Genomic DNA, 26,527 nt, shown 5'->3' with positions numbered 1-26,527 from the left:
GAAGGTCTCTGTTGCTGTTCATCTGCTCTCAAACTCCTCATCATCTACAGTATGTCATCCACATACCTGGAGGACTGACAGCTGCAGCATTAGATCATCATGTGGAAGGTTGAAAGATTCACACAAGAATGAAAACTTTCCATCTCTGTCACGTCACAGTTTTGCTTGCATATACAGTAAACCAGTGTTTGTACACGATGGGACCGACACTTTATTTTCTACCATCTGTCATGCAGAAGTACAGACACACTGTGGCTGTCGGTCTGTGGGGGCTTTAGCAGGAAGCAGCTGAATAGCTGGATGGCTTTGAACAATCTGTGGAGGCAGCCATGCATGGCCCTGCTTACTCTGTGGCCCTGGAGCCGCTGCATAACTGACGCTGTGTCGCGTTCATCATCAAGATTCATTTTTCGTTTTCCAGTTTGATTTTGTTCTGCCTTCTGCTAAACATGAAACATCTGTTCTTTAACCATTAATTCATAATGTTTCTGCAAATTATAGTTCTGTCATGGGAGAAAACAATAAAGACTTTATGGTTTGTGCTGAGTAACAAAAAATACTCTGTTAACTTTTGATCAGTGATGTTAGAAGTAAAATTACCACTACCACAGTGTAGACATACTCTGTTACATAAAGTACTGCAGTACAAGTAAAGCATCAGCATCATAATAAATGTTTATTACTAAAAGTATTAATTATGCAGAAAGGCCCATTTTAGAATCAGTGTATTAAACTATAAAGTATCTGATATTAAATGTACTTAAGTATCAAAAGTACAGGCAAAAGTAAATTATACAAACAAATGATCTGATCCAGTGTCGAGCAGTTTTCTGATTATCACAGTCAAAGTTTAAAAATGTGAAAGTTTGCTGTAATCTAGAAAGTAATCAATAACCAAAGTTATCAAATAAATGTAGCAGAGTAAAAAGTACAGTATTTGCTTGAGTAAATGTACTTAGTTACATAGTAACATGCCATCACTGTTAAGGATAATTTTTTTTTTTTATTGGATAATCACTTTAAAGGAGCAGTCTGTAGTTCTGTTGAAGAAATGTTAATGAGCAGAGAGAGATCTTCATTTGCTGATTTTTTTTTTCTGCTTATTAATGAAACTCTCTTTGTTTTCATGACTGAATAAACTGAATAAACAAACTGCCCTTAAAGGACGACACACTTTATACTGTTTAACTTTGTTTATATGTGGTGGACCCTGCCACCTTTCTAGCTTCAAACAGTGTTCTGGGACCTTATTTTCCTCTAAGAACAGCTCGTTTATTCACTGATGGAAAAAATACATATTTCTGAGTTTGTATTATCACCTCATTAATGTTGTAAATATTAAAATCCTGAGTTTGAACTTCTTCTTCAAAACTACATAGTGCTCCTTTAATGTTGCAGCAGGTAGAGGCAGGACTAATTTTAATAACTGAGTAGCTTAATCTATAATAATATGTTATATTGTGTTGATAAAGTTTATTACAAATCTGTAGTCATAGTAATGACTAATAAAATGGATTAAATCAATGTAATGGCGTAAAGAGTACAATATAAGTATTTTCTTCGACAAAGGAACCTGGAGATTGTGCTTCTTGGTTTTAAATACTTTGTGGTAAAACATGTTTGCTCCACAATTTAAAACAGAATAAAAACAAAACCACACTTTAACATTGAGGATTAAAACCCTCTGAGTGGAAGCGGAACTTTTCTCCGCGTTGCCTTTTTGTGTGACCGGACGGGTTTGGGTGCCGGACAGATTCCGTTGACATTGCTGAGGAGGAGGAGGTGGGGACGGGACTGGCGTTACCAAACCTGAAGCTTGTACTGAAGGGAGCCGCGGCGTGCTGGCAGCCCGCTTCTCAGCTGCGATACTCGGACACGGTGCAGTCATGTATCGGCGGCCGCTGCAGTCCGCCGTCAGAAGCGTGTTCAATGCGACAGCGTCCAGAGCCGCCGGAGGAAAGGTAACAACGGCACCGCTAACGTTAGCTTAGCTGGCTAATAGGATTTAAGCTAAGTTGACTAACACGCCACACTCCACACTGCACAGAGAGCTAACGGTGTGTGTGAACAAACACACAGTTCAACACAACGATGAGGACCAACACATGAAAGACGGACGTGTGTGTCTGTGAAGAGTTTGTGTGTGTTTGGGATTTTATCAAACCACAGCGGCTCCGACTCTCAGAGCTGGCAGTTTAAAAAGATTAACTACTTGTCGAGCTAATCAGCTGGTTTGTGCAGGTGAACTTGACCGTGCAGGTTAACTAAGCTAACATTACTGCTGCTCAACACCCCAGTGACAGACACACAAAGACCACTGACCTACTTCTGCTCCCATCACAGACACACAACTGGAGACGTGATCAGAATCAATGGAAACTATTCACCATAACGTCACAATATCACAGAAAACAGCTGTGTCTGCGCGTTTCCTTCACTTTGAGAGGATAAAACAAGTCCCTGTAAAATGAGTTATTGTGCTGTCAGGGTTCCCACCGTTATAGCAGCACCCAGGCTGTTTAGGAGCCACTGGAGTCAAATTAATTAAAACTCAGTGTGAAGAGCAACAGAACTGACTAAATGACAGGTGTAGTTGTTGTAGCTGGTCAGTTTGAGATTTATTATCAGCTCTAGTCTATCCAACTATTTATACACAGATACGATCATAGTAATGGTCTCTTTTTCTTTGGAGAGGATCCCAAATGTGTCCACCTAAGACCTCAACAAACTGAGAGGAGACACTGCAATTTGGAGATGAAAACTGTCAAGGACGAGGCAGGACTGGACGTCATGATGATAAATCTTTGAGCCTGTTCTGTCAGACCAGAACCTGAAACGACTGGTTTAAAGAAGAAGAACAAATAGGCAGAAGGGCAAAGAATGATTTTTTTCATTATCTATTAACCTGCCGATTATTTCTGCTTCTAATAACTGAGTTAAATGTACCAAAAGGAAGTTTGAACTGGTTATGAAACGGTCTCAGTTTAACACTGATGAACCTCTATATGACCTACATAAGCTAAGGGGACCATCAGCCAGAAGATTGGCTGTTGCTTCGTAGTTACAAGAGTTATTCTTATTGCCTGTCACTGGGTCCGATTCTGCCTTACGTGGGTCGGATCAGATAAAATTAAACCAATTCTTTCACGACCTCCGTGACCAGAATCAACAAAACAATGTTTGTTCCTTGTAGCTGCTTGTAGTTTCCAACCAACATGTTTGAAAACCCAGAAAAACTCCAAAGGTGTTCAGTTCAGGGCTGCGACTATTGAATGTTGTTGTTGTACATAAATACAGTTATTTTCTAGATCAAATGATAAGTTGTTGGTTAAATAAAATGTCGGAAAATGGTTAAAAACGTCGAGCATCCCAGAGCCCAAGATGACGTCCTCAAATGTCTTGTTTTGTCCACAACCCAGAGATCTTCAGTTTACTGTCCTAGAGGAAGAAAGAAACCAGAAATACTCACTTCTAAGAAGCTGGAATCAGAATTTGTGTTTTTTGCGGGTGGTTTAAGAGTGTGTTGAAGCTCTTGTTAAGTTCACAATGACATACAACACAAAAAAAGTTGAAATCCTCACATTGGAGAAGCTGTAACCGGAGAATGATGGAAACTTTTTTACCTAAATGATCATTTTCATGGTGTCGAAGGGAAAACGGACATTGTCTGGTTTTTACACAAAGCAGTCTTATTGTTGTCTGAGTGGACTCAATGACACTCCTGAGCTACAACTAGCAATTATTGTCATTTTTGATTAATTTGCTCCATTAATCGAATAATAATTTCTAGTCTAGAGCCTCCAGATGATGTTCTTAAAAGTCTAGTTTTGTCAACCAACAGTCATCTTAAATTAACAGAGATCTTAAATTAACTCATAAATTAAGACAATGAAAGCAGCATTTTTTGGCTTTAACGGCTGCTATGAAGTAACATCGAAATAGTCAGGGTTGCAACAATTAGAGAATTCTATAATTTAGTGTACTGACAGGAAATAAAACAGTATCTGTTACATGTGGGACGAGATGTGGTTTGTGTTGATGATGATGTTCAGAATGTGGCTCTTCTAATTTGACTTTTAAATCTTACACAACATGCAGCAGTTATGAAAGAGACGTACTGTACTGATATTTCCCTCCGACACAGTTTAATATTTCTAGTTTTGTTTGTATTAGCCTGATTATTTGTACCAGGACAACATCAGAACCACTTTCTCCAACTACTTCACGTGCTTGTTCCTCTCGTCGTATCATTGTCACCAGCTGATCGTCTCATAATGAACGTCGTTGTCTGACTGCTTCATCTCTCTTGTCTCCATCCAGGTGTTAGATCAAGAAGCCTGTTTTGCCAGAGCTTTAGTAGCTTGCCAACTGGCCAGAGTCTCCTCTCCCAGTTTAACACCATGTCGGACACTGCACATGACCACACAGGTAAACACACACACACACACACACACACACACACACACACACACACACACACACACACACACACACACAGTAGGGTCGGAAAGTCTGAGACCACAAGTAAAAATACTTCTATTTTGCTTTGTATCAAATGTAATACTACTTTTTCATGTCAAATGATAATATAATCTGAACAATACGAGTGAAAAGCTTTGTAGTAGTTGGTGTATGTCCCCTGTGGTCAGAGGAAATGTATCTTAAACGCTGCAGTACACGAGCCTTATTATATTTATCTTTTAGTAAAGATAAAAAACAACATTTGCCCTCCAATGTTGTGTCAGTTTTCCCCGTGGTACAGAACACAGTATTGAATATTGATATTTTTCAAGGTATTTTATTGAAGTTAGAAATTCCAGTGTCCTGACAACACTACTTTGAACTCGGCCTGCACACCTGTAAAGTTTTCGTGATCGTATCTTGTACGGTTGTGACACTCGTGCGGACAAAAATCTGTCCACAGACGGAAAGACGTAATAAACACATGTTATATGTATATGTTATGTTAACATATGTTAGTTACCACGACAAATGTTGTCTCGCACACACACACTGTCAAACTGAAAACAGGGCTGGTAAACATTTGAGAGCAAATATTCAGCTAGAAAATTCAACTGCAGTCTTTTTCTGAAGCAAAACGTCTGGAGGCAGTGATGAAGGCCAACTGGGGTCATGGTGGCAGTAATAAAGCTGTCAGGCATGAAGACAACATGCAGCTTAGAATAGGTCAGTATATTAATTTACTGAACAGCTGCACTCTCCCAGTAAAGGCCATGTTCCCCAGGTGTGTGTCGTCATACTGAAACTGTGCTGTTGATTTAATGAGGGTGATTCAGTGTGTATGAAGGAGTTTCTCCTCAGCTGTGTCATCTGTCACTCATCCTTCTGCAACTTTTCCTCTCTCTCTTCTGTCACTCTTCCTCTCTCTTTCTTCTGTTCTGTTGTTACCTCTCACTCTGATCTTCACCTCCTCTGTCGTCCTCCCCTCGCTGCCTTTTCCATTTGTCGTCCGTCAGCTCTACAATGTGAAGGAGACGCCCCAGCACACAGAGGAAGAGGTCGGGGCCTTCACGAAGCTCATTGAGGCCATGGGCTTCACCGGGCCTCTCAAATACAACAAATGGGTGAGTAATGGTGGACAGAGGTGGGAGTTAACATGGAGGCACATACCTATACATGATCACGTATGTCGTCACAGTTCATCAGTCAGCCCAAAGCGACATGTGTAGGATTATCAGTGTTCTGACGTCGTGACCGGTCCCGCTCATGATGAGGGACAGAAACCAGAGGCTGTAGTTGAGTAATAGAGTATGAGACCACAGCTGAGTGCTGCATCAAAATGTGCCAAAACAATAACAGCTGCACCTTTACCCTTATTTAACCCGTCGGTTGAGTAAGAACGTGTCAACAACACCTCGCGGGAAACATCACAGGGAGGGAGGCGTTTATACAAGAAGCAGAGATGAAGGTGAGAGAGAGGAGGCGCAATTACTGTCTGTTAGTGAGTCAGTCATTCAGGTTTGTCAGTGTTCAGAGGACAGTTATACCTCTGTGTGAGTGTGTGTGAGTGTGTGTGTGTGTCTGTGTGTGTCTGTGTGTGTGTGTGTCTGTGTGTGTGTGTGTGTGTGTCAGAGGAGTACATGAGAGCTCCCACCTCCCAGCAGGGAGCTTAAATTATGGGCTGTCATCCAGGAATATTTCTCCCATGTATACAGACTCGAACGCACCCCAGCAGCTCCTCACTGCTCCTGAATATGTAGAGTGAAGTCGTCACTTTCTCATTAAAACAAATACAATAAATGACTCTGGGCCGATGCCAATATTTAAAATAACAGTTTGGCAGATAACTGGTACCAGTATCTTCAAATGTTTGTTTCTGTTGTTTTCTTTTCTTCCTTTTTTGTCAAGAAAACAAAGAATTCCTCTTTATAAAAGAATAACTGAGCTGTTTTAAAGCCGCTCAGCCCTTCATTACACTTCTCTGTAAGTGAGCACAGAGGCAATCATCCAAATCTATAAAACAACCTGTATTTTAACCCAGAAGTGAGAAATGATGGCAGACAGTCAGGACATGGTTAATAAAAAGGACGTGTGGAGATGGTTTAGATATGTTAAGACTATTGTAGCTCAGCAGTGTGGCAGGTTTTTGGTTTGAGGCGATCGTCCTGAGAGTCACTTCACTTAACAATTGTTTTATAATTATCATTAAACAGTTTCTTTGGTCGTTTTATACGTTCAGAGTCAATTAGAAAGGCACATTAAAGACAAATAAACAACATATTTTCAAGTTTTTACACTTTTACAACATGAAACTGAAGTTTTAAAAGAAAAATTTACTTAAAATAAGGTGGTTAAATTCAACCTTAGTCCTGGTCTTTATTAAAAATAGGTCATTAAAAATATCAATAACTATTGATATCCACTGAAATGAAACATTTAATGTTAACGTCAGTATGTGTCTCAGCTCTGACTGTGAGCCGCGCCAGTAATTAAAAAACACTGTTATTGAACAACCTGCACTTTGTGTTGCATTATTCATTGTCGATGAATAATCTGTTGCTAACACGTCCAATAATCAATTTAGAAAATTGCTTTAAATCAGCACTCCTACGCTGTCGGTCAGAAGGACATGATGTCGTTGAGTTGGGTCTTTAAAGTTCTGCTAATATTCTTCAGGGATCTGTTTTTTGGTTCCATCTCGACCTCGTAGTGAGTTTGTTTTCCAAGAATTCACACATCAGCAAAGCATAAACATTCACAGCCGCAGAAAGGTTCGGTTCTGTGGGAGGTTTTTGGCCAAACGGTGAGCGAGGTGGCGTATGTGCAGAGGAATGTGTGTTGTTGTGTCATCTAGTAAAGTGTTGGGCTTCACGCCGGCTTGGCAGCGTTTGGCATGAGCAGTTAAACGTGTCTGACCTCATGTCCTGTTCTCTCACAGGTTTGTGTAGCTGTTTGTATTCTCCTTTTCTCCATACAGTTGTTACAGCTGAATGTGTGTTGTGTGTTTGTAGCAGCCCGGTTAGACACCAGCTACAGTATCAGCATCATGGATGTAACCAAAGAAAGAGTTGGTTTAGAGCTGGTGGTTAAAGGTGTGAACAGGTTTTTCTGGTTCATCTGAATACTGTTTCATTGTCTTTGTATTTTTAGCTCACAACTGAATAAACACAATTTAATGATATATTTTTATAAATCTCAAGCACTTCAACTGCAGCTGCTTCAGTAAAGAGAAATATTTTAATATTGCAGGTCCACCTACTGCGAATATCCAGTTACTTACTACTTACTAAGACTTAACGTACGTTAACGCCGCAGTTATTAATACACATGATCTATGGAAGATGTTTATGATGTTACTGATTTTTTTCTCTCTCGTCTTCACAGAAAATCAAGATTGCTGCCTTGCGCATGTACACGTGCTGCGTAGAGAGAATCAACTACGACGATTTCTTTGACAGTAAGTGTGAAGCAGCTCCGACGCTGCGAGGGCAAAATCAGGAAACATAGAAAACAGTTTTACAATGCACAAGGTGAAATCTGCCAGAGGATAGGACATCAAAAGCAAATCATAAAACTGAAGTATGGTTTGTTTGAGACCCGACGATAAATTACTGCTAACACTGCCAGTAATACGGCCTGTTTACATCTCCAGTCAGTAACAGTATATTACTGCTCAGGCCTTCACACTGACTGATGTAATCTGTGATGTAAAGATAACTCCTCCTTTCAACTTCACAAATCCACTGTGTCTCATCTGAGATTAATAGACTTTCAACACGAGCGACAGGGATGAAAACGGAAACAGGTTTTCTCAAAACAGCCAGTTAGAAAACAAAACAGTGAAATCAAGGTAATTTTATCGCTGTCGCTTGATTGCGTCTCATGCAATTAGGACACAGTGTGAATGTGAAAAGTAGGGCTGTAAGAGTCCGAAGCCACAATACAGACGTCGACGGTCTCCAGTCATGGTGCCATGTTCCCCTGAAAAGCGACTGGCCCACCCACCACCAACCAGCTGCCACTGCTGCGTAACACAAACTGTCACGCAGCGCCGCTACTGTCAGTACAATCCCCAAAAAGTACACAAAAACTGTGAAAACTGGATTCCCTTCTCGTCTCTGAAACACCAGATTTGTCGGACCGTTGGACCTCGAGTCCTTCAGTAAACGGCTGCTTCTTCTATCGACTGACTGCACATGTAGGCTCGGCTCATAAATCATAAATGTTGTGTTGCATCTGTCTTCTGAAAGACTTTTTGCTGCACTTAGTTAATATGAAGGCTCGTCCTCAGCCGAGCTTTTATTCATTTATTCATGTTTATTTCTTTTCTGGTAGTTTATATGAAGTTAATCGACCTTCAGTGTGTTTAATGTTCCAAATTATAATTGAGTCAAGAAAACACAAATGTTTCTCTGTTTTTCTTAATCACATACGATAATTAATGTTAGTTAATATAATTGTTATTTTACCAACTGATGGTCAAATAGCTGGAGTTTGTTGTTGAGTGTTTGTTGACGCTGTGTGTTTGTTGCAGAGTGCTCCCTCCCCGACACACTCAACTCTTGGTTCTTGGTAGCGCAGCTGCATGTGTGGTGAGTCTCACACACACACACACACACACACACACACACACACACACACACACACACACACACACACACACACACACGATGGCAGTTTTTCCACATTTCTTCTCTCCTGATCCGATCACTTTTTCCTGTCATGTGCTGTCTTGTCTTGTTTTCCCCCTCGTCTGACTTCACTCTTCACTCTGTCAGGATGTGTTTGGTTCGGATGCGTCAGGAGGGCAGAGAAGGAAAGTACATGTGCCGTTACATCGTCCACTCCATGTGGGAGGACGTCGAGCAGAGGAGCAAAATCATGGGGGTAAGTTATATATGTGTGTACGTGTGTGTGCCTTCTCATACAGCTTCATGGTAACCGTCAGGTCGTAGAGCAGGATTCACATGTTCAGATCAGATCAGATCAGATGTCCACCATAAACACATGTTGTACATTACACTACACATACAGCTCGATGCACAGCATGCCTGTGATAACACACAGAGTCAGTATGATGTAAATATAACTCCTCAGCCTGATGTCTCTATACAGTGATACCACGTGACAATTATTCCTCTATATGCAGCATCATGGAAACACAATAAAGCCCACGGTGTCTGCAGAGCTACAGATAGATCAGTATGCTTAATTGAACCCTGGGGAGGGGGAGTTCACATGCACAAGTGAAATTCATGTCAAATGTTTCTAACCAGAGAAAACCACAAGTTACCACAAGGGAACAGTGTTTTTCATCTGGTCGCCTGTCGCTATGACGTCCAGGAGAGAGTCAGAGGGTGAGGAGGGATGTGTGAACAAGACTAAAAGTAACTTGAATAAAACTAAAACATTACCTCGTCTGTGAACAATCGTAACTGAGTTACGTCAGATGGATTATTATCAACAACGTAGAGATGCTTTGTGTTTGTTCACATTATTCAGGTATGTTTATTGGACCCCAAACAGCTAAATTACATTCACAAGAGGCTAGCGAGCAGCGTCAGGCACTGAGGGGGTGAGAATCTGGTTCTCTCTCCTCTCTGTAACGTTACATTCATGAAGTAAAGTCCATTTCCCCTCCAGCTCCATACAGCAGTCAACACTACAGAACAGAAACACCCGAGGTCACCTCCAGATCACTGCTGCAGTCAGGCTGATAAACAGGAGTGAAGATAAATCCACTTTTTAATCCCAGAAGAAATAAAAAAACCTCTGAGCTCTCCTCCTGTCGGTGAATGGCTCAATCCAGTTTTGGGTTTTGCTCGGCTGTTAAATTAACCCTCAAACTTTTAAATTGAAATCATCTCTTTCGATTGATCGGTTTGTCAATAACTGAGAAAAATGATCAGGGTGACGTCCAAAAATATTCAGTTTACTTTGATACAACGTAGATGAAAATATCTGTCGATCAGCTCTGGAGTGAACTATTAAAACTACAACCAGTCACACAGCTGTGTTTTACAGAAGTGTTTGTGTGGTGTGTTGTATGTTTCTGGTGTGTTTGTGTGGTGTGTTGTATGTTTCTGGTGTGTTTGTGTGACTGCAGCGGCGAAGTCGTCGCTCTTTGAGATTTTTCTCCGACGTTAGCAGCTCAGTTTTCTGTGCCTCTGCCTCACAACAACTAAATTACATTCTGTTAAATAAATATTCATTATTTTCGAGACATTTCCGCTTTGGGCTGATGCAACAGTGCATTAAGTTTTATTCGTGCCATTGCATGCTACATAGGATGCAGGTTTTGTTTATTTAACGTTTTACATCAGCGTAATTGTGCCAACAGTTCTCAAGCAGAAAGCGAAGCCAGATCCCCGGAGAGCGAGCCTGGCCGCGGTCGCCGTGTCCACAGAGTCGCTCCTCTATTCTCTGTCAGTGGAGCAGCTCCAGGAAGTGTCGCTCATTGACATCACAGACTTCGGGCTTGGCTCTGCTCGCGCGTAGCTTTCAGAAAGACTCTCTCAACTCAAATTAGACTGGAATCAACTCCCAGGTTCATGCTGGAGAACAAACCGCAGTTAGTGTTTGTGTTGTTTCACTGTCACTCAGCAGTGGACGACCAGAACTCTAAACTTGGATTAAAAAATAAAGGTCAAAGTTCATCCAAACAAATCGATCTTTAAACATACCGGTGAATACTGATGTACCTGTGGTCAGTTCTATGGACCCGACTCAGTCCATCAGCGAACAGAACCACAGCAGGGTCCAAAAATCTCCTCCCGTCTTCAGCTCAGTGAGACATTTCACAGTCCACTTCATTTATTCGATATCTGTAGTTTACTGGTTACTTAACTTCGTTATGACTTTTAGTTACTTTAACAACACTGGAGATAATTAATGCTTTTCAAGAATGTGACTTTAAAAACAACTTTGAAAAAAAAATGACAAAGTTTTAAAAATCAGCTACTAAATAATGTGACTTTAATCTGCTGGTCACGGCGGCTGAGACGACAGAAGCTCTGCAGTTTTGAGCAGCAGTTTATATTTTTGATCCCACCTCAAAATAAAACCTGAAAATGAGACGAGCAGCAGAAGATTGAAAATGTTGATGAAACATGTTTCTGATTAATTGATTTAACAGCTGTTGACAAGTATTTACTTTACACAACACACAGTATTTTTCAGGATGTCCTGATTCAGAGCTATTAAGTTGATGTACTAAAGATATAAATATGATACGAAGAAGTTTAACTTAAAGTATTTGGCAACAGTTATTAAAGTAACGTTACAGGCAGAGATGCTTCTCTTCTCACACTGTGGACAGACTTACTCCACTGATTTAATCTGCCGTGTGACAGGTTTTTCATTTTATCTGCCAAAATAAAGATGCTCAGTCTGTTGACCTGAATGTTTAAATATCTCGATTAAGGCTGCAACTAAAGATAGTTTTAATTGTCCATTAATCTCTCGATGAATTGATCAGCTGTTAAATCCATAAAATGTCAGTAAATGGGGAAAACATTTCCAAAAGCTCGAGATGACGTCGTCAAACGTCTTGTTTTGTCCAGAGGAAACCAGAAAAGATTCACATTTATGAAAACACTTATTTTTCTTAAAGAATTACTCAAACCAAATAATCAATTACCAAAAGAGATGCAGATTAATTCAATAGTTTGTTTATGTTCAAGTGGAGTCAAGTCTTTTCTTTGTCCAGTCATCGCTGACGTCATCAGATTCATCAGTCGTCAGATTTGACTCCACACCGCTGATTTCTGATGTCACTTTTAAATTCTAGTTGACTCTTAAAATAATGAATCTGTAGGTGTCGTCTGGAGTTAATCTCTCACCTCGGCTGTGTGGTGTTCAAGTATGTCTTTATAGAAAAACACATAATCCAGGTCCCCTACATTTAAACAATAATCCTGGTGGCAGAGAAACACTATAGAAGTCAGATCTGTATGATGATGATGATGATGATGATGATGGTGGAGATGTTAAACGAGTGGGACGGTTGAACCGGAGCCAACGTTCAGAAGCTTTTACATACATGAGCTCCTCAGGTTTGCTCATTTTGCTTTGTGTGACAGAAAGAGGTCAGAGATGAGAAATTACAGTGTGGTTTGTGAGGTCACTGTTTGGTGTGTGTGCACGCATGCATTGGGCGGAGCACAGGGGGGAGTGTGTGTGTGCGTGTGTGTGTGTGTGTGTGTGGTTGGTGGTGTTTTCACAGCTGCGTATTTGAACTTTTGTCAGCATGTGTACACACACACTTGCATATCCCATGTGCTGGCACACGGCTGCACACGTGACTGCGAATTAAAAAACGTCTTCATCAGTTTGACCTCAGCACAAACTCAAACTCTTAATTAGTGTCTGATATTTGACCCTGAACACCTGGTGACATCACAACATCACAGCCATAGAGCCAGCATCACTGCTCACAACAACTAAATCATCTCTGATCACGTGTCAGAAACAGAAGCGAGAAAATATAAAATGTAACAACACAAATTTAAGAGGAAAAAACATTAAAATTGGAAATGAAAGGAAGAAAAAGACAAACATAAAGCCTGACCTCTGACCTCTGACCTCCTGCGTTGGGAAAGCTTGTTTTTACTACAGTGCACCTACACAGTGTTTTTAATCTGACTCTACGTCAGCTGCACATGTATTTTTACAGCACGCCGCAGCAGCAGGCCCAGTGATTGGAGCTGATCTCAGGTTTCATGTTAATTGTCGTCGGGAGCAGTGAAAACATCATTGGTCATTTTCTCCATGTTCATAATTACGGCTGCAACCAGATGAAACCAACCGAACTCTACAATGACTTAGCTGTCCGTCTTTTTACCGCTGAGCTGCTGCTGCTGCACCTCAGCTCCACCCTGAACACAGTCGACTTTAGTCGTGTGCAGAGTTATTGTGGGGAAAAATCATTTTACAGGACTTCGCCCGGCTTTGTAGAGACTGACTGCAAAGTTAAAAGGTAAATAAGTAGACTAAGATCAAGATGCAGTTTATAATCTCCGGACTGAAATATCACAACAGCTATTAGAAGAATTACCATCAAATCTTGTACAAACATTCATGTTTCCTGCAGGAGGATTAGTCATAATTTAGGTGATCCTCTGATTTTTCATCTGGCGCCATCATCAGGCCATAATTTCAGTTTCATGACCTCGTTGGTTTCAAAGACATCTGGCCAAGGGACTGTAAGACGACTGGCTAATTTACAGAAATGTAAATCAATTTGTGATTTCCCTATGATAATTAAATGAGAAGTAAATCAATACCAAATACCTGCTAAACTAACATCCCATCAGCCTCAGATGTGCTTTGTGTTTAGTGCTAATTGATAAATGTAAGACTGTGAACATTAGAAACAATCAGCCTCCTGCAGCATGTAAGTAAATCTGCTGTTGGCGTGGCTGCAGACTCATTTACCAGTTTTACACCAAAATTAGTTTGTTTTTTAAACGCAGAAATGTAGAATCGACTCCTTCATCATGTTTGGAAATGAGCCAGTCGTTCAGAGCTGGAGCCGATTAACATCCGTGACTACTGCAGAGTCATTTTATGCAGGATTGAATGCTGATTGTACCCAACTCAGATAAAGACAGAAGCCAGATGTTAGTGGGGTTTTAATGCTACAATCAGAATTTGAATGTGGGTGAAGTGACTCAGACTACAGTGGCTCAGTAGTCGCTGGTGATCGAGATAAAAGCTAAATAAGACAGTGATGTCTGTCGATCCAGCAGTGGATCAGATGAAGCTCCTGTAACGTCTGAGAGTTTAACACGTGCTCCCTCTGCTTCCAGGTCGATGCCATCAATAGAAAGGAAGCGATGAAATTGATGACGGAGACGTTCTACGCAGCGTTGTTTGGATATGATGAGGTGAGAGATACGTAGCTTTGCACACATACGGAGGCATCATACAGGGTCTCTTCCACTTTACTGTGTCTGCCAGAGCCGTTTGTGTCTCTGAAGCTTTCAGTTTCCTTGTGAGTGTATATAAATGTACGTATTTTCAGCCAGTTAATCCCAAATGAATGGTTACTTATGCATTTTATTTGTTATTAACTTTGTCTCAACACGTCAGTCTTAAAACTAGTTTTTCTTGTAACAGCTGGCGGGTGAGACGGAGGGCGGGAAGAAGCTTCTGTTAGATGAGATGTAAACATGTTGTCGTGCACTTAAAACAGAAAATATATGAATGTGGCTGATGAAAAACTGATTCACAAACATTTCCTGTGGACGCGGAAGAAAATGAGAAGACAAATCTGTGCTGACTTTAATTCACGCGATGTCAAACTTCACAGAGCGAGTTAATGTAATGTATCATTACACTGTGTGTGTGTGTGTGTGTGTGTGTGTGTGTGTGTGTGTGTGTGTGTGTGTGTGTGTGTGTGTGTGTGTGTGTGTGTGTGTGTGTGTGTGTGTGTGTGTAGGGACTCCTGTCTGATGACTGTGTGCTGGCAGCAGCTCTGTGGAGGAACCTGTTCAATCGTGAGTGTGAAGACCCCCAGCAGCTCGAGCTCATGGTGGAGTACGTTCGCAAACAGGTGAGTGTGTCTGTTCACATGTTCAGCGTCTGTGTGCTCACAGGATGCTGTGTTTGTGTTCTTCAGTCATGTGTGTGACGTCCTGTGTTGTATATAACTACATGTGAAACCAATGCAATGCAGCAGCATTCTTTCTAAGGGGGGCGAGTCCACTGATTTCAAAGGGAAGTCTGATTATATGAAAGCTCATGAGAAGATGACTCTACTTCTCACTTGATTCGTCACCTCAGCAAACAGTTTCCTGATGAGTTTCTGGTCTCAGTCTCTGGTTTGAAGTCTTCTTCAATGCAGCCTGATGTTGATTTAGTCAATCATGGTTAAATTTAGAGGAAACTAGACGATGAAGCAGGCTACGACTTCAGGCGTGGCTGTTTTGTGAATGACAAATTGCTGCATTCCCACCGTTTTATTTTTCGTTTTGCCGACTCACAGCTTCTTTACTTCTTCTGCCTGCCTGCCGTCTCTGGGTGATACAAAATCTGAACAAGAGAAGAAGATAAAGAAAATATAAACCACCATTTTAGGGTTCTTGCACTCAGGGCTGGGTGATACAGCCTTAAATTAATATCCTGATATTTATAGGCTATATCGCGATACAAGATATAAATCTTGATATTTTGAAATCTCCTCTAAAGCTTCATAAATGTCAGGACAAAATCAAATTTCACAATATTTTTGACCAAATACCTCGATATCAACACTCTGACAAATTCATTCTGGGGTGAACTGCTCCTTTAACTCCTCCTTCTGGATGAATTAAATCCAGTCCTGGTCAATATTAGACCAAATATCCGCTGTCAGAAACGTTTCCGCCTCCCCCCTCCCTCACTGAGCTCTTTCCCTTCCCTGCTAACCTCCTCACCTCCTCCTCTCGCTCCTCTCTGTATATTTTCTTTGCCTCTGTGAGATTGAAAACACTCTCCTGCTTTCAGAAACACCTGCAGGCCCGCGGGCCATGTGCTCCAGGACCTCCTCTCTCCTGTAACCTCACCTCCTTTCATCCCCCCGTTCAGCGCCTCGGCTCCTACATCAGCTTTTCTCTTTTTGCTTCGCTGCTGCGTTTTACTTTTAATATTCACGTCACCTCCTGCTGTGCAGAGAAGTACTGACTAACACACACACACACACACACGCTCACACTCACACTCACACACACACACGCTCACACTCACACTCACACTCACACTCACACACAGATGCAGGTGTGTCAAAGGTCATGGAAGCAGTGTCCAACTCAATCAACCAGTAAAGTGTCCCCCGCTGTGTGTGTGCAGGTCTTACGTTAGAAAACAAACAAATGACACACTCCACTGGAAATGTGTGTGTGTGTGTGTGTGTGTGTGTGTGTGTGTGTGTGTGTGTGTGTGTGTGTGTGTGTGTGTGTGTGTGTGCGTGTGTGCGCGCGTGTGTGTGCGCGTGTGTGTGCGCGTGTGTGTGCGCGTGTGTGTGCGCGTGTGTGTGCGCGTGTGTGTGCGCGTGTTTCCGTCGGTTATAAATGTCTCTCCTGACTGTAGCACACACACACACACACACACACTCATATATTCACATCTCGAGGGAAAGTAAACAAGTTTGTCAGGTTGACTCCATCACAAGCGTAACACATAAACCTGCTGCTGCTGACGACATTAAACATGCTCCCTCACACACACACACACACACACACACAACCACACACACACACACACACACACACACACACACACACACACACACACACACACGTCACAATTATTCACAGAGTAAAACACCCAATTTCTCAAATGATCGTCTGGTTTCTCAGTCGTATTAAACTCGGCTCCGGTCTTTAATTGAACTGATTCACTTTGACTCGCCTCTCGTTCTGTTTGTTTTGTTTCTGGACAGTTGATGAGGATTATAGATGATCTCACCGTATTAATTACAGCACGTTCAATATGTAATGTCAAACCTCGTTAAGTTTTCCTTTCAACCTGTGAAAGTAACTAAAAGAAACTCAAAGACGTCCAATCGGCTTTCGTTGTCTGAGAAGCAGAAACAGTTTGTACTGGCAGCTGAAGGAAGTTTTAAAGTTCAGCTGAGATTCTTGAGTCGCTCCGAGCTGATCAGCTGATCGTTTCTCTGCCCAACTGTTAGAGAGCAGAAACGCTTCTGACGTCAGCTGTTATTGAGGTTGTAGCAGAATAGTGTGTAACTGTAGTCTAATTCAGACACTTGTTAGCGACCGCTAACCGTTTTTAACACACAGAAGAGCTTTATAATTAAACTGTGGACATTTAATGATGGATTTAATGTTGGAGGACAAAACGTGTGAATATGTTCAGCCTGTGGTGACCACACACCTTATTTGACACATTTAGCTGAAAACAATAAAATACCTCATCGAGTTTGAGACGAGGGAACCGGATGTGCTAACATGCTAACTGATTTCTGGGTTTTGGGGTGATAGACTACAGCGCTCGATAACTCTTGCCTTATGGCAACTCTGAGGGGACACACCACTTCATTGTGTCCTCTGGTGGGGGGATTTTAAATCACAATGTTACGATGGTCAGGACTCAGACGTCGTTGACTGTCAGCGATCAGTGATGTACAGTGGCGTCATGTATCAGCCCAACCCTAATCCACGGTGATTGGATGTTTGTTTGAGGATCACAGTCATTAGTAAAGTTTTTTGGTTTTTTTATTGAAACACATCCAGTAAAGGTTTCTGTTACAGCCTGAAAAAAATTTAAGCTGTGAATCAGAAACAGAAGAGATGAGGAAGTATTTCAACATGTCTCAGTGCCTGAAAAGTGCAGAAACATGAGGTTTAAATATCAGCTCAGTGTCTCTGACCTTTGACCTCGTCTGTGCTGCAGCTTCTCGTCATGTTGGATCTGAAGCTCTGCTCTCCGAGCCTCGTTAAACGTGTCGTCTTGCTCTGTGCAGATGCAGTACATCGACGCTCTGAACGGGGAGGACCTGCTGCTGACGGGGGAGGTGAAGTGGCGCCCTCTGCTGGAGGAGAACGCACAGAGCATCCTGAAGGTGGCCACGCCCACGTACAACGACACCGGACTGTGAGACGAGGAGTCCCGTCTCCTCTCATCCAAAGTCCTCTTCCTCTGACCTCTTCTCGTCTTTTTCCCTTCTCCCTCCTATAATCATGTTCCCCTCCTGTCTCTCTTTGCTCTGTCGTAACAGGAGGGATTTTAAATTTGACCTTCTTGTCTTTTCTCCTCTTTTACACAACTTCTTCCTTTGCTTCCTCCCCCCTCATATAATTTGTCCTGTTTCTGGAGCTACAATATAGGCAGGATAGACAGTCAGGGATTTATTTCTCACACACACACACACACACACACACACACACCTTCTCGTACTCCCATCAATCAGCGAACCAGCCAGTAAACAAACAGGAAATGCCACGCATCATCATCACCGTCGTCCTGTCGGTTTTGAGAGCCTCTGCTGCTTCCTCTCTGCAAACTGTCGAGTGAAACACACCAGAAGAGAACAAGACGCTCTGTATTTATATTTTCTTGTTTTTCCGTGAATGCCACGCTGTATTTATAAAGTATTTTGTATATCTCCATGTTTACACTCTTCTCCTGCCGAGGTGTTAGTCCAGACTTCTGTCACTGCTCCTTCACTGTGTGTTCAATAAAGCTTCACTCTCAGTAGGTGAAGTGACACTAAAATGGCAGCGGTAGGAAACAAACGAAAGGTTTCAGCAGGTTAATGGACCTGCTCTGTCGGTCAGAGGTCTGCAGTTCAACACCTCTCCTCTGTTTGTTTCTCTCTCTTGTTCCTTGATGCTCTCAGACCCGAACAGGAAGCGACTTGGATGTTCACTGCATTAAAAACCATGAGAAAGTTTTTAAAAAGTGAATTAAATAAAAATGTTCTCTGTATGTATAAAACCAGCGAGCCTTGTTTTCTTCATGTGCCTGTTTGTGACCAAGAGTTGACGGAGTGGAAGCTCGTTAGCGTCGTTAGCCTCGAGATGAACAAGATGACATCACGTAGGGTTCAATAAACCATCATGACGAGCTGTGACTTGTTCTGGCTCCAGAATTTAAAATGTAACTTTTTCTGTGTTTCGGTCTTTTATTTCGTGATAGATTCTTTAAAGTTGAGTCGCAGGAAACTAAAAGTTTGAAAGATTAGCTCTGATCAAAAAAATTACTTGAATGATGGAATAATATAACATCTTTGAATTATGTGTTCGTGTTTCTCCGTCTGTCCTTTTTCTGTGAACGCCACCTTCTTCAAATTAGATACGAATGTCCTCCGTGACTCGATGAACCGGTTAGACTTTGGTGGCCAAACGGTCAAAGTGACAACAACAACACATTTTTGGCCGTAACTCAAGGATTCATCCAGTAATTACTATAAATCTTTACACAAATGTTTGACAGGATGAGAAGATGAAATCTGAAAAATGTTTTGATCAACAGCTACTTGACTGGTCTGCAGAGGCGTACAACCAAGGGGCAATTATTCTAGTAATATATATATTTATATATATATGCAGTGAATATTAAGAGTCAAAATCTCTTAAAAATTGCATTTTCAGCTCTAAATTACAAGACTAATAACTCATTGTTGTGATGGAACTACATAAATATTGCACAGAACCAACATTTGGTTGCTTAAATGATAATTTTCAGCTCTAATCCAGTGAAAAATAAGAATCACACCTCCAAAGTGTCACAATGTTAAATCATAGTTGAGTCTCCCTCATCAGCTGTGAGCGTCGCCCCTGCAGCTCAGTGTTTCACTCTCTTCTGTCTCATTTAACTGTAATTATGACCCGACATTAAAGATGTGAATGTAAATATTAAGCTGATTGTAGCTCTGCGTTGTGCCTGCAGAGGGCGCCACACTCCACATGTTAATGTACAGACCAGCAGGCAGCTGAGAGACTTCATGTTTACCAACACTCACAGCTGGAACAGCAGCAGGCGTCCACGTCTTTATTCCATCATGTGCGTGTGAGTTAAATAATTTCTGGTTTGAAATTATTAAATCGATGCAGAGTTATACATAAACTGTGTTTAGTTAAAGGAACAGTTCACCCAAAAAGCCAGGTGAAGTTTCTTAATCCACCAAACATTTCTGGAGCTTCACAGTGAAACTGTCGCAGCGTTCTGCTAAACACCTGAAGCAGCTGGAGATGATTTAAAACAGAAAGACAACCAAAAAATAAATAAAATGGCTCCATACAGCTCGTCCAGCGTCGTCCCAACATGTTATAGATCAGAATAAAAGTGGAATCTGGTGTGTGTAAGAGCTGCTGAGTGGAGAGTTCATGCTCAGTACGTTTCTTCTAACCACAGATAAGTTAAAATAAGATGTCCAGGTTGAATTTTCTATTTCTCTCTCGTCACAACGCTGTGATGATGCTCTGCTCAGGGTTAGACCAAAAACAATTGGTTAGTGTTAGAAGATCATCATGGTTTGGATTAAAATACCTTTAATACCTATTATTATTGTTATTATTATTATTATTATTATTATTGTTGGTCGCTGCGATCACAGATGGAGATGTTCTGACTTCCTGCCACAGATAACCGGTTTAAGATGCTGGTTATGTCTGCAGGTGTAGCTACATTTTCAAACAACGAATGGTGAATAAAAATGTTATCAACTTCCCTGGTAGTTACTGACATGAAGGCAAATATTATATATTATATTACATATATTTATTGTATGTTTATTATGCAAATGAGGCCATTAAATTAAATATGCAAACATTTTCAGAAATCTGTGCTGAAATTAACACCAACATGTATTTTTATGATATTTTCTAGTCTATAGTCTGCATCTGTAAGTCGAGCGGTGCACCTGCCTTCTCTCCTGCAGAGTCTCTGTAACCTGACTAAATGTAACAATCTGTCATTTGTAGTTTATGGAAACATTTCCCAAACTTTGGAGCTGAACGTTTGGAAATGACGCAAAGAAACAAATACAGTTTTCCTCCGTTGGTCTGGCTCGGCTCGCTGCCTCAGTGAGCTTCAGTGGAAAAACCCTCTGAGCTTCATGTTTGTCTCAGGACGTTAACAGTTAAATCTCGTCTCTGTCGACTCGTACTGACAGCAGCGTCCAAACAGGAAGTGGTCGGACTGAGTCACCTTCACATGACGAGACGTCACAGAGGAGAGTGAACGTCTTCTTCTCTTCAGCTCTCTGTTCTTTTCCACTTCACATCTCTCAGCTTCTCTTTTCTTTCCTCTCGCCTCCTTTTTGTTTCCTCTTCATGCTGCAAACATCTAAAGTTTACACTCGGCTCATGTTCATATTTGTTTTAATAACTGACCGCAGAGAGGAGGTCACAGCTCGGAGCTCAGACACCAACAGGAAGTCAAATCAGATTTATTTTGAGTTTTTCCACAACAATACTAGCAATGTAACTAAGTACATCTACTCAAACACGGTACAATTTGGAGGTACTTGTACTTTACTTGAGTATTTCCAAGTTGCACTACTTACTAACTTTAGTTACTAGTTACTTCACAGATTAGCTGCTGCATCAGAGCCAAAGGAGAACATGTTTTAAAATTAATTTATTACATCAGCAATCTAATAAAAACAATTGACTCTGATAATCAGTAAAATCCTGAGAAATACAGTGTTTAAATACACATTAATATGTGTTATTACTTTTACTTGTGCTTTTTAAATACATTTAATGTCAGATACTTTAAGACTTTTCAAAACACTGACTTTTAGTTAGAAAGACATTTTTCAACTTAAGTTTTGGTTCTTTTAACTCGACTGAAATGTTTTTTTCAGAGCCGATACTGATTATTAGTGATCGAGGAGATCAGTTACTGATAACTGGAACTGATATTTGCAGTAAAAAAATAAACATCTGTCAAAGTTGATTACTCAATGTTGATTGGCTGTTGTGACATGTAACCAATCAGATAGTGTTGTGGGCGGGGCATCGAGTGAGACCACAGAGTGGAGAGAGGACGCTGCGTCAGAGACACACGACTTCATTTATAAATGTATTTATTTATTTTATCAGTCCGTCCGTCCGTCCCTTCTTTTAACACTGCAGCTGTTCCTCATGTGACGTTCACGACCTTTTCATCTGCTCAAAGGATTCATCCTCCATTTTATTTTATCTCTCCTGTTGTCTTCTGTTCTCACTTGTGAAAAGGATGTTTGAGCGTTAACCTGCCGACTATTGTGTCCATTCATAAAGAAACCAGTTTTTCCAAAGTGACAGTGTAACTCCCAGCTGTATTCCCCCACTGTGTGTGTGTGTGTGTGTGTGTGTGTGTGTGTGTGTGTGTGTGTGTGTGTGTGTGTGTGTGTGTGTGTGTGTGTGTCCCAGGCACAGATCAGGTTTAAGGTCCAGTGTGTAGGATCAAAGGTACCATGTTAGAGTAATATATTACTTTAACACAAACTGAGTTCTTGTTTCTAGCAGGATTTGCGGTGATATTATCTCAGGTGTTACTGAGTCCAGTAACACCTGAGATAAAGATCCACTGAGTGAGTGAGAGCAGCTGAACTCACAACACAAGAAGAATGATGATAATCAATAAGTTTGATTGATGGTAAAGGGTTTTATAGCCGACAGAGAACAGGTTGATCTGAACAGGTGACAGTGACTGAAACTGAAGGTGCAGCTGCAGAATGAACGTTAACACTCACAGACATCAGCCTGAGGTGCTTCAGCTCACCTTACAGACGCACGCCCTGCACCACTATGCATGAAGCTAACATCGTACAGGTGCAGTATAGAAACACCTGGAAGGCTTTTAAGTACACGACTCTGTTGTTGTGATCTTAGTTCAGGTTCCTCTCGTGAAAAACTAAAAAACAAACTGCGAAGAATATTTATGCAACAACAGAAATCTGATCTGTGGTTGACAACAAGAGTCTGAGAGGCTGAACTTTGATTTGTATCTCCACCATGTTGGTATTTTGATCAGCTGAACAAGAGTAAACTTCTCTGTTTGTCTCGTCTACCTGCTAACGATGCAGACTGTAGGGCCGTTACATCAGCTACATGTTGTTCTGCAGTTTGTATGCAGCATCGATGGACACAAAGAGTGCAGTCGGATCAGGATAGTAATCCGCCCCCTCTCTCTCGCATCGAGTTGGAAGTTTTCATTGTGTTAGTGGACTGTTCAGCTGTAATAACATATTGTTGGTAACCAGCTGACCGCCGCACTGGTCCCTGTTTCAAAATTCAAATGCAGACTCAGTGCGTCACCCATCAACGGGAGTGTTTAATTGGTTCAGTGCGGCGCAGTGCATTCTGGTTGTTGTAGGTTTTCTTTGTACCACAGCCCTTTTCTCTGTTACTGGTGTGTTTTCTCTGCTCATGTAGCATCAATTTAAAACATTTGCATCTTTCTGCTGCAGAGACGGCCCGGTTTTATACAAGGGCCGTCTTTCCAGAGGTGAAATACTTCTTTAAGTACATTTATTGCCAGAAGAAACACACAGTACAGATGAGCTTAATGGAAATGTCAGATTATTAGATTTGCTTATTAGATTATAGTTCATCCTGAGGGGAGCATGAACGTCTGAACCAAATATCACAACAGTCCATCCAACAGCTGCTGAGACGTTTCAACCTTTGTTCAGTAGAAACAAACTGAAGTCTTTTACTTTTCATCCAGAACTTAAAGTGTGTCAGGATCTAAACTGGGTCACCAACCAGGTTTCATTATGGAGGATCCCCGGGTGACCGAGTCAGATGGTGACATCTGGGTCACACAGAGGTTGTAACCTGCTGTGAGCTCGACGTTCAGGCAGCAGAGGAAACTTTGTTTCAGTCTTTGAGTTTAATGTCTGAGGAGGTCAGAGCAGCGTAAAGATTATCAGACAGCGATGATTTCATCTTTATTTAGCTGGAACATAAGTTAGCATGTAGCGTGAGTGCAGTGGTGTGTTCTGATTCAAAATTTCAAATATCTGATGTTTTCTCAGAGATTTAATGTGTTTATTTAAAAAATCAAATGCATGTGTTGGAGACTTTGTGTTGCTCGTGCTTGTGCTTTACTAAAGAAATATAATATCAGAACTCAATGAAGTATAATGAGACTATTATATTCAACTGTGTGCTGTCAGAACATGTTTGAACAGCCAGAATAATCACATGACGCTTCAGTTGTTAATAAATCAGAAGTTTTTGCTGCTCCAGGTGACACACTGACGCTTTACACCCAGAACACACACACACACACACACACACACACACACACACACACACACCTCAGTGGATAATGTGGGAAGACTTTGACTTACACACGACCTGCTGGAACAAGAATCCTGCAGGTGACAACAACATGTTGATCGCTCTGTGCTCAAACTTTTTATTTCTAGATTGTCATGTCTAGTTTCTTCTCATAGGCTCCTTCTTTTCTCACGGCCCAATCCCAATACAGTCCTGAGTCCTACCACTGAGCTCTACCACTGAGCCGTACCACCACTGAGCTCTACCACTGAGCTCTACCACTGAGCTCTACCACTGAGCCCACTCACTTGGGGAGATTTCAACCTCCACCCGTATATATGATACGATATGCAAATCCACCTCACCCTTGTAATTACTTATCAATCCTCTGACTTTGCATCTGGACTCTAGCACAAACCCCCAACAGTGTGATTACAACATGGTGTGATGCACTGGAGGACTTTTTCCCATGAGCTTACATTGTGGAAGAAGCAGCTGTAAGCCGGTGTATACTTTTTTTTTAGCGTAGCTTAAAAATGACATGTTTCACTGTCAGAATTTGAGCCATTCAGTCCGATAATGTTTGGAAAGTCTTCATAGGAACGAACAGGCTCCGTCTCCAAAGCTGTATCCAGGTTTAATGTAACATCTTTGCTCTATCGCCGTCAATCACCAGAATAAATGTCGGCATCCTTCAGATATTTGAAATTCATCTCTTTGCTTTTCTATTTCCAGCTTTACGTTGTGTCGGTGCTGTGTTGGGTCTGTTGAGGTTTTACACACTTCAGTGTTTTGAAAAACTTGTGTTTTTGGCACTGGAATATTTTCCAGCTGTGAGATCCATATGTAAGAAACAATTATGTGAAGTCAGCTGCTGACTGACATTATAAAACATTATATGACTCCGTCTAAAAAACAGCCTTTTATTTGGCGTGACAGCTGTCGAGCGAGCGATGTTTGCTTACTGTGTAATAACTGGTTTAATATTCTGGTCATATTCACACCGCAGGGACAGTTTTTTTTAGCACACACTGTTTTCATAAAGCTGCTCATGACTCAGTGAAGGCATCATCATTTTTTCCACAGAGCTCAGGTCTGATGTTTTCTGCCTCACTTGTTTCGTCCTCACTGAAAGTTCAGTTTCCGTTCATCAAGTTTTTTTTTTGGTTTTACTTCACAAATGGTGTCTGTCAGAGCCGGGCTCCCACCCTCACCGCTGCGATTCAAGTCCAGTGACGACGTTCGGAGCCATAAAGGAATGAGTGTTTCATTTATAGCGAGTTGGAAAGTCAGGGTGTGGACGGGAGTGTATTGTGTCTGAATGTCAACCTGGACAATAACACTACTGATGGGAGCTTTTTGAGTCTTGCTTGCGGCTTTAGGGATGGAAATGTTGGTCAGTTGGTCAGTTCAGCACTTTGGTCTCAGCAACTATTGGACATGAAATCTGGTTCAGATATCGGTTCTTTCCAAACAATGTAGATTAAAGACTTCTGTGATCCTAAGTTTTCTTCCAGCACCACCAACAGGCTGATATGTTAGTTTTCTACTGAGATATCTGGAGAATTATTGGATGTTTGCCTTGAAGTTCCCGTCAGTCTCAGCTGTGTTCAGTGTTTCGTGTTAATCAGCCACTTTCAGCATCCCAGAGTAAGATGCTGCACATACGTGCTAAACATCAGCATGTTAACTTTGTCACTGTGAGCATGCTAGCATAATGAAGTTAGCATTTCTCTCATTCAGTTAAAAAGTGCCGGTCTGGTGGCACCGTCAGGGCGACAATCAGACGACTCTGGACCTTTTACTGCAATGTAATGAAATGTCATTGTCGGCAGCAGGATGCAGCGGCCTGTCAGCGAACAGTCCTGCTCGACTATTCAAACATGAACACAATGTAATCGTGATGAAGACGGATGAAATGGTTGCTGCAGTGATCTGCGGCGTTCTGGTGTCTGATAAAACTTTAAATGCTCCAACTGGACTTCCAGGGCCATATTTCATGGTCTCAACAGGACAGTTCACCCAAGAATGTGGACTCAGCCATCATCTCCTCCTGATGATATAAAGTCAGGTGAAGTCTCGTAGTCCACAGAACATTTCTGGAGCTTCACAGTAAAACAGAGTTGCAGCATTCTGCTGAACACCTGAAGCAGCTGGAGACATGATTAAAACGGAGAAACAACCAAAAGAAATTCTAAAAACCTCCAAAACTCCTTTAAAACTTTGCAGAATTTGCTGTTAGCACTTCCTGTTTGCAGTGAACTCATTAATGTACAGACAACTATCACTGGATTACTGTGATACTGAAGAAAACTTAAAAACGTGATTTTTCTAAGGCAAGTTCT

The 26,527-nt window shown here is 41.4% G+C and overlaps 1 protein-coding gene across 1 annotated transcript; it reads left to right on the top strand.

Annotated features, from left to right (window-relative positions):
* Positions 1-1,751: 1,751 nt before the first annotated feature.
* Positions 1,752-18,903, top strand: uqcc1 (ubiquinol-cytochrome c reductase complex assembly factor 1). The gene is made up of 9 exons (XM_084349304.1): positions 1,752-1,961; positions 4,321-4,428; positions 5,478-5,585; positions 7,846-7,918; positions 8,996-9,053; positions 9,240-9,348; positions 14,271-14,348; positions 14,903-15,016; positions 17,927-18,903. The coding sequence occupies exons 1-9, from the start codon at positions 1,887-1,889 to the stop codon at positions 18,059-18,061; spliced, it is 858 nt and encodes a 285-aa protein (XP_084205430.1). The 5' UTR covers positions 1,752-1,886; the 3' UTR covers positions 18,062-18,903.
* The last annotated feature ends 7,624 nt before the right edge of the window (positions 18,904-26,527 follow it).

Source organism: Pagrus pagrus (assembly GCF_965226575.1).
Source record: "Pagrus pagrus genome assembly, chromosome: 3".
NCBI classification, from domain to species: Eukaryota; Metazoa; Chordata; class Actinopteri; order Spariformes; family Sparidae; genus Pagrus; species Pagrus pagrus.
This window is presented reverse-complemented; position numbering and strand designations above follow the sequence as displayed.

What these genes read in the sequence shown, in the direction of transcription:
- uqcc1 (XM_084349304.1), top strand. Translation starts at nt 1,887, where the DNA reads ATGTATCGGCGGCCGCTGCAGTCCGCCGTCAGAAGCGTGTTCAATGCG. An exon ending in CTCTCAAATACAACAAATGG is followed by an intron (nt 5,586 to 7,845) that starts GTGAGTAATGGT and finishes TCGTCTTCACAG; the next exon opens with AAAATCAAGATTGCTGCCTT. An exon ending in AGAGGAGCAAAATCATGGGG is followed by an intron (nt 9,349 to 14,270) that starts GTAAGTTATATA and finishes CTCTGCTTCCAG; the next exon opens with GTCGATGCCATCAATAGAAA.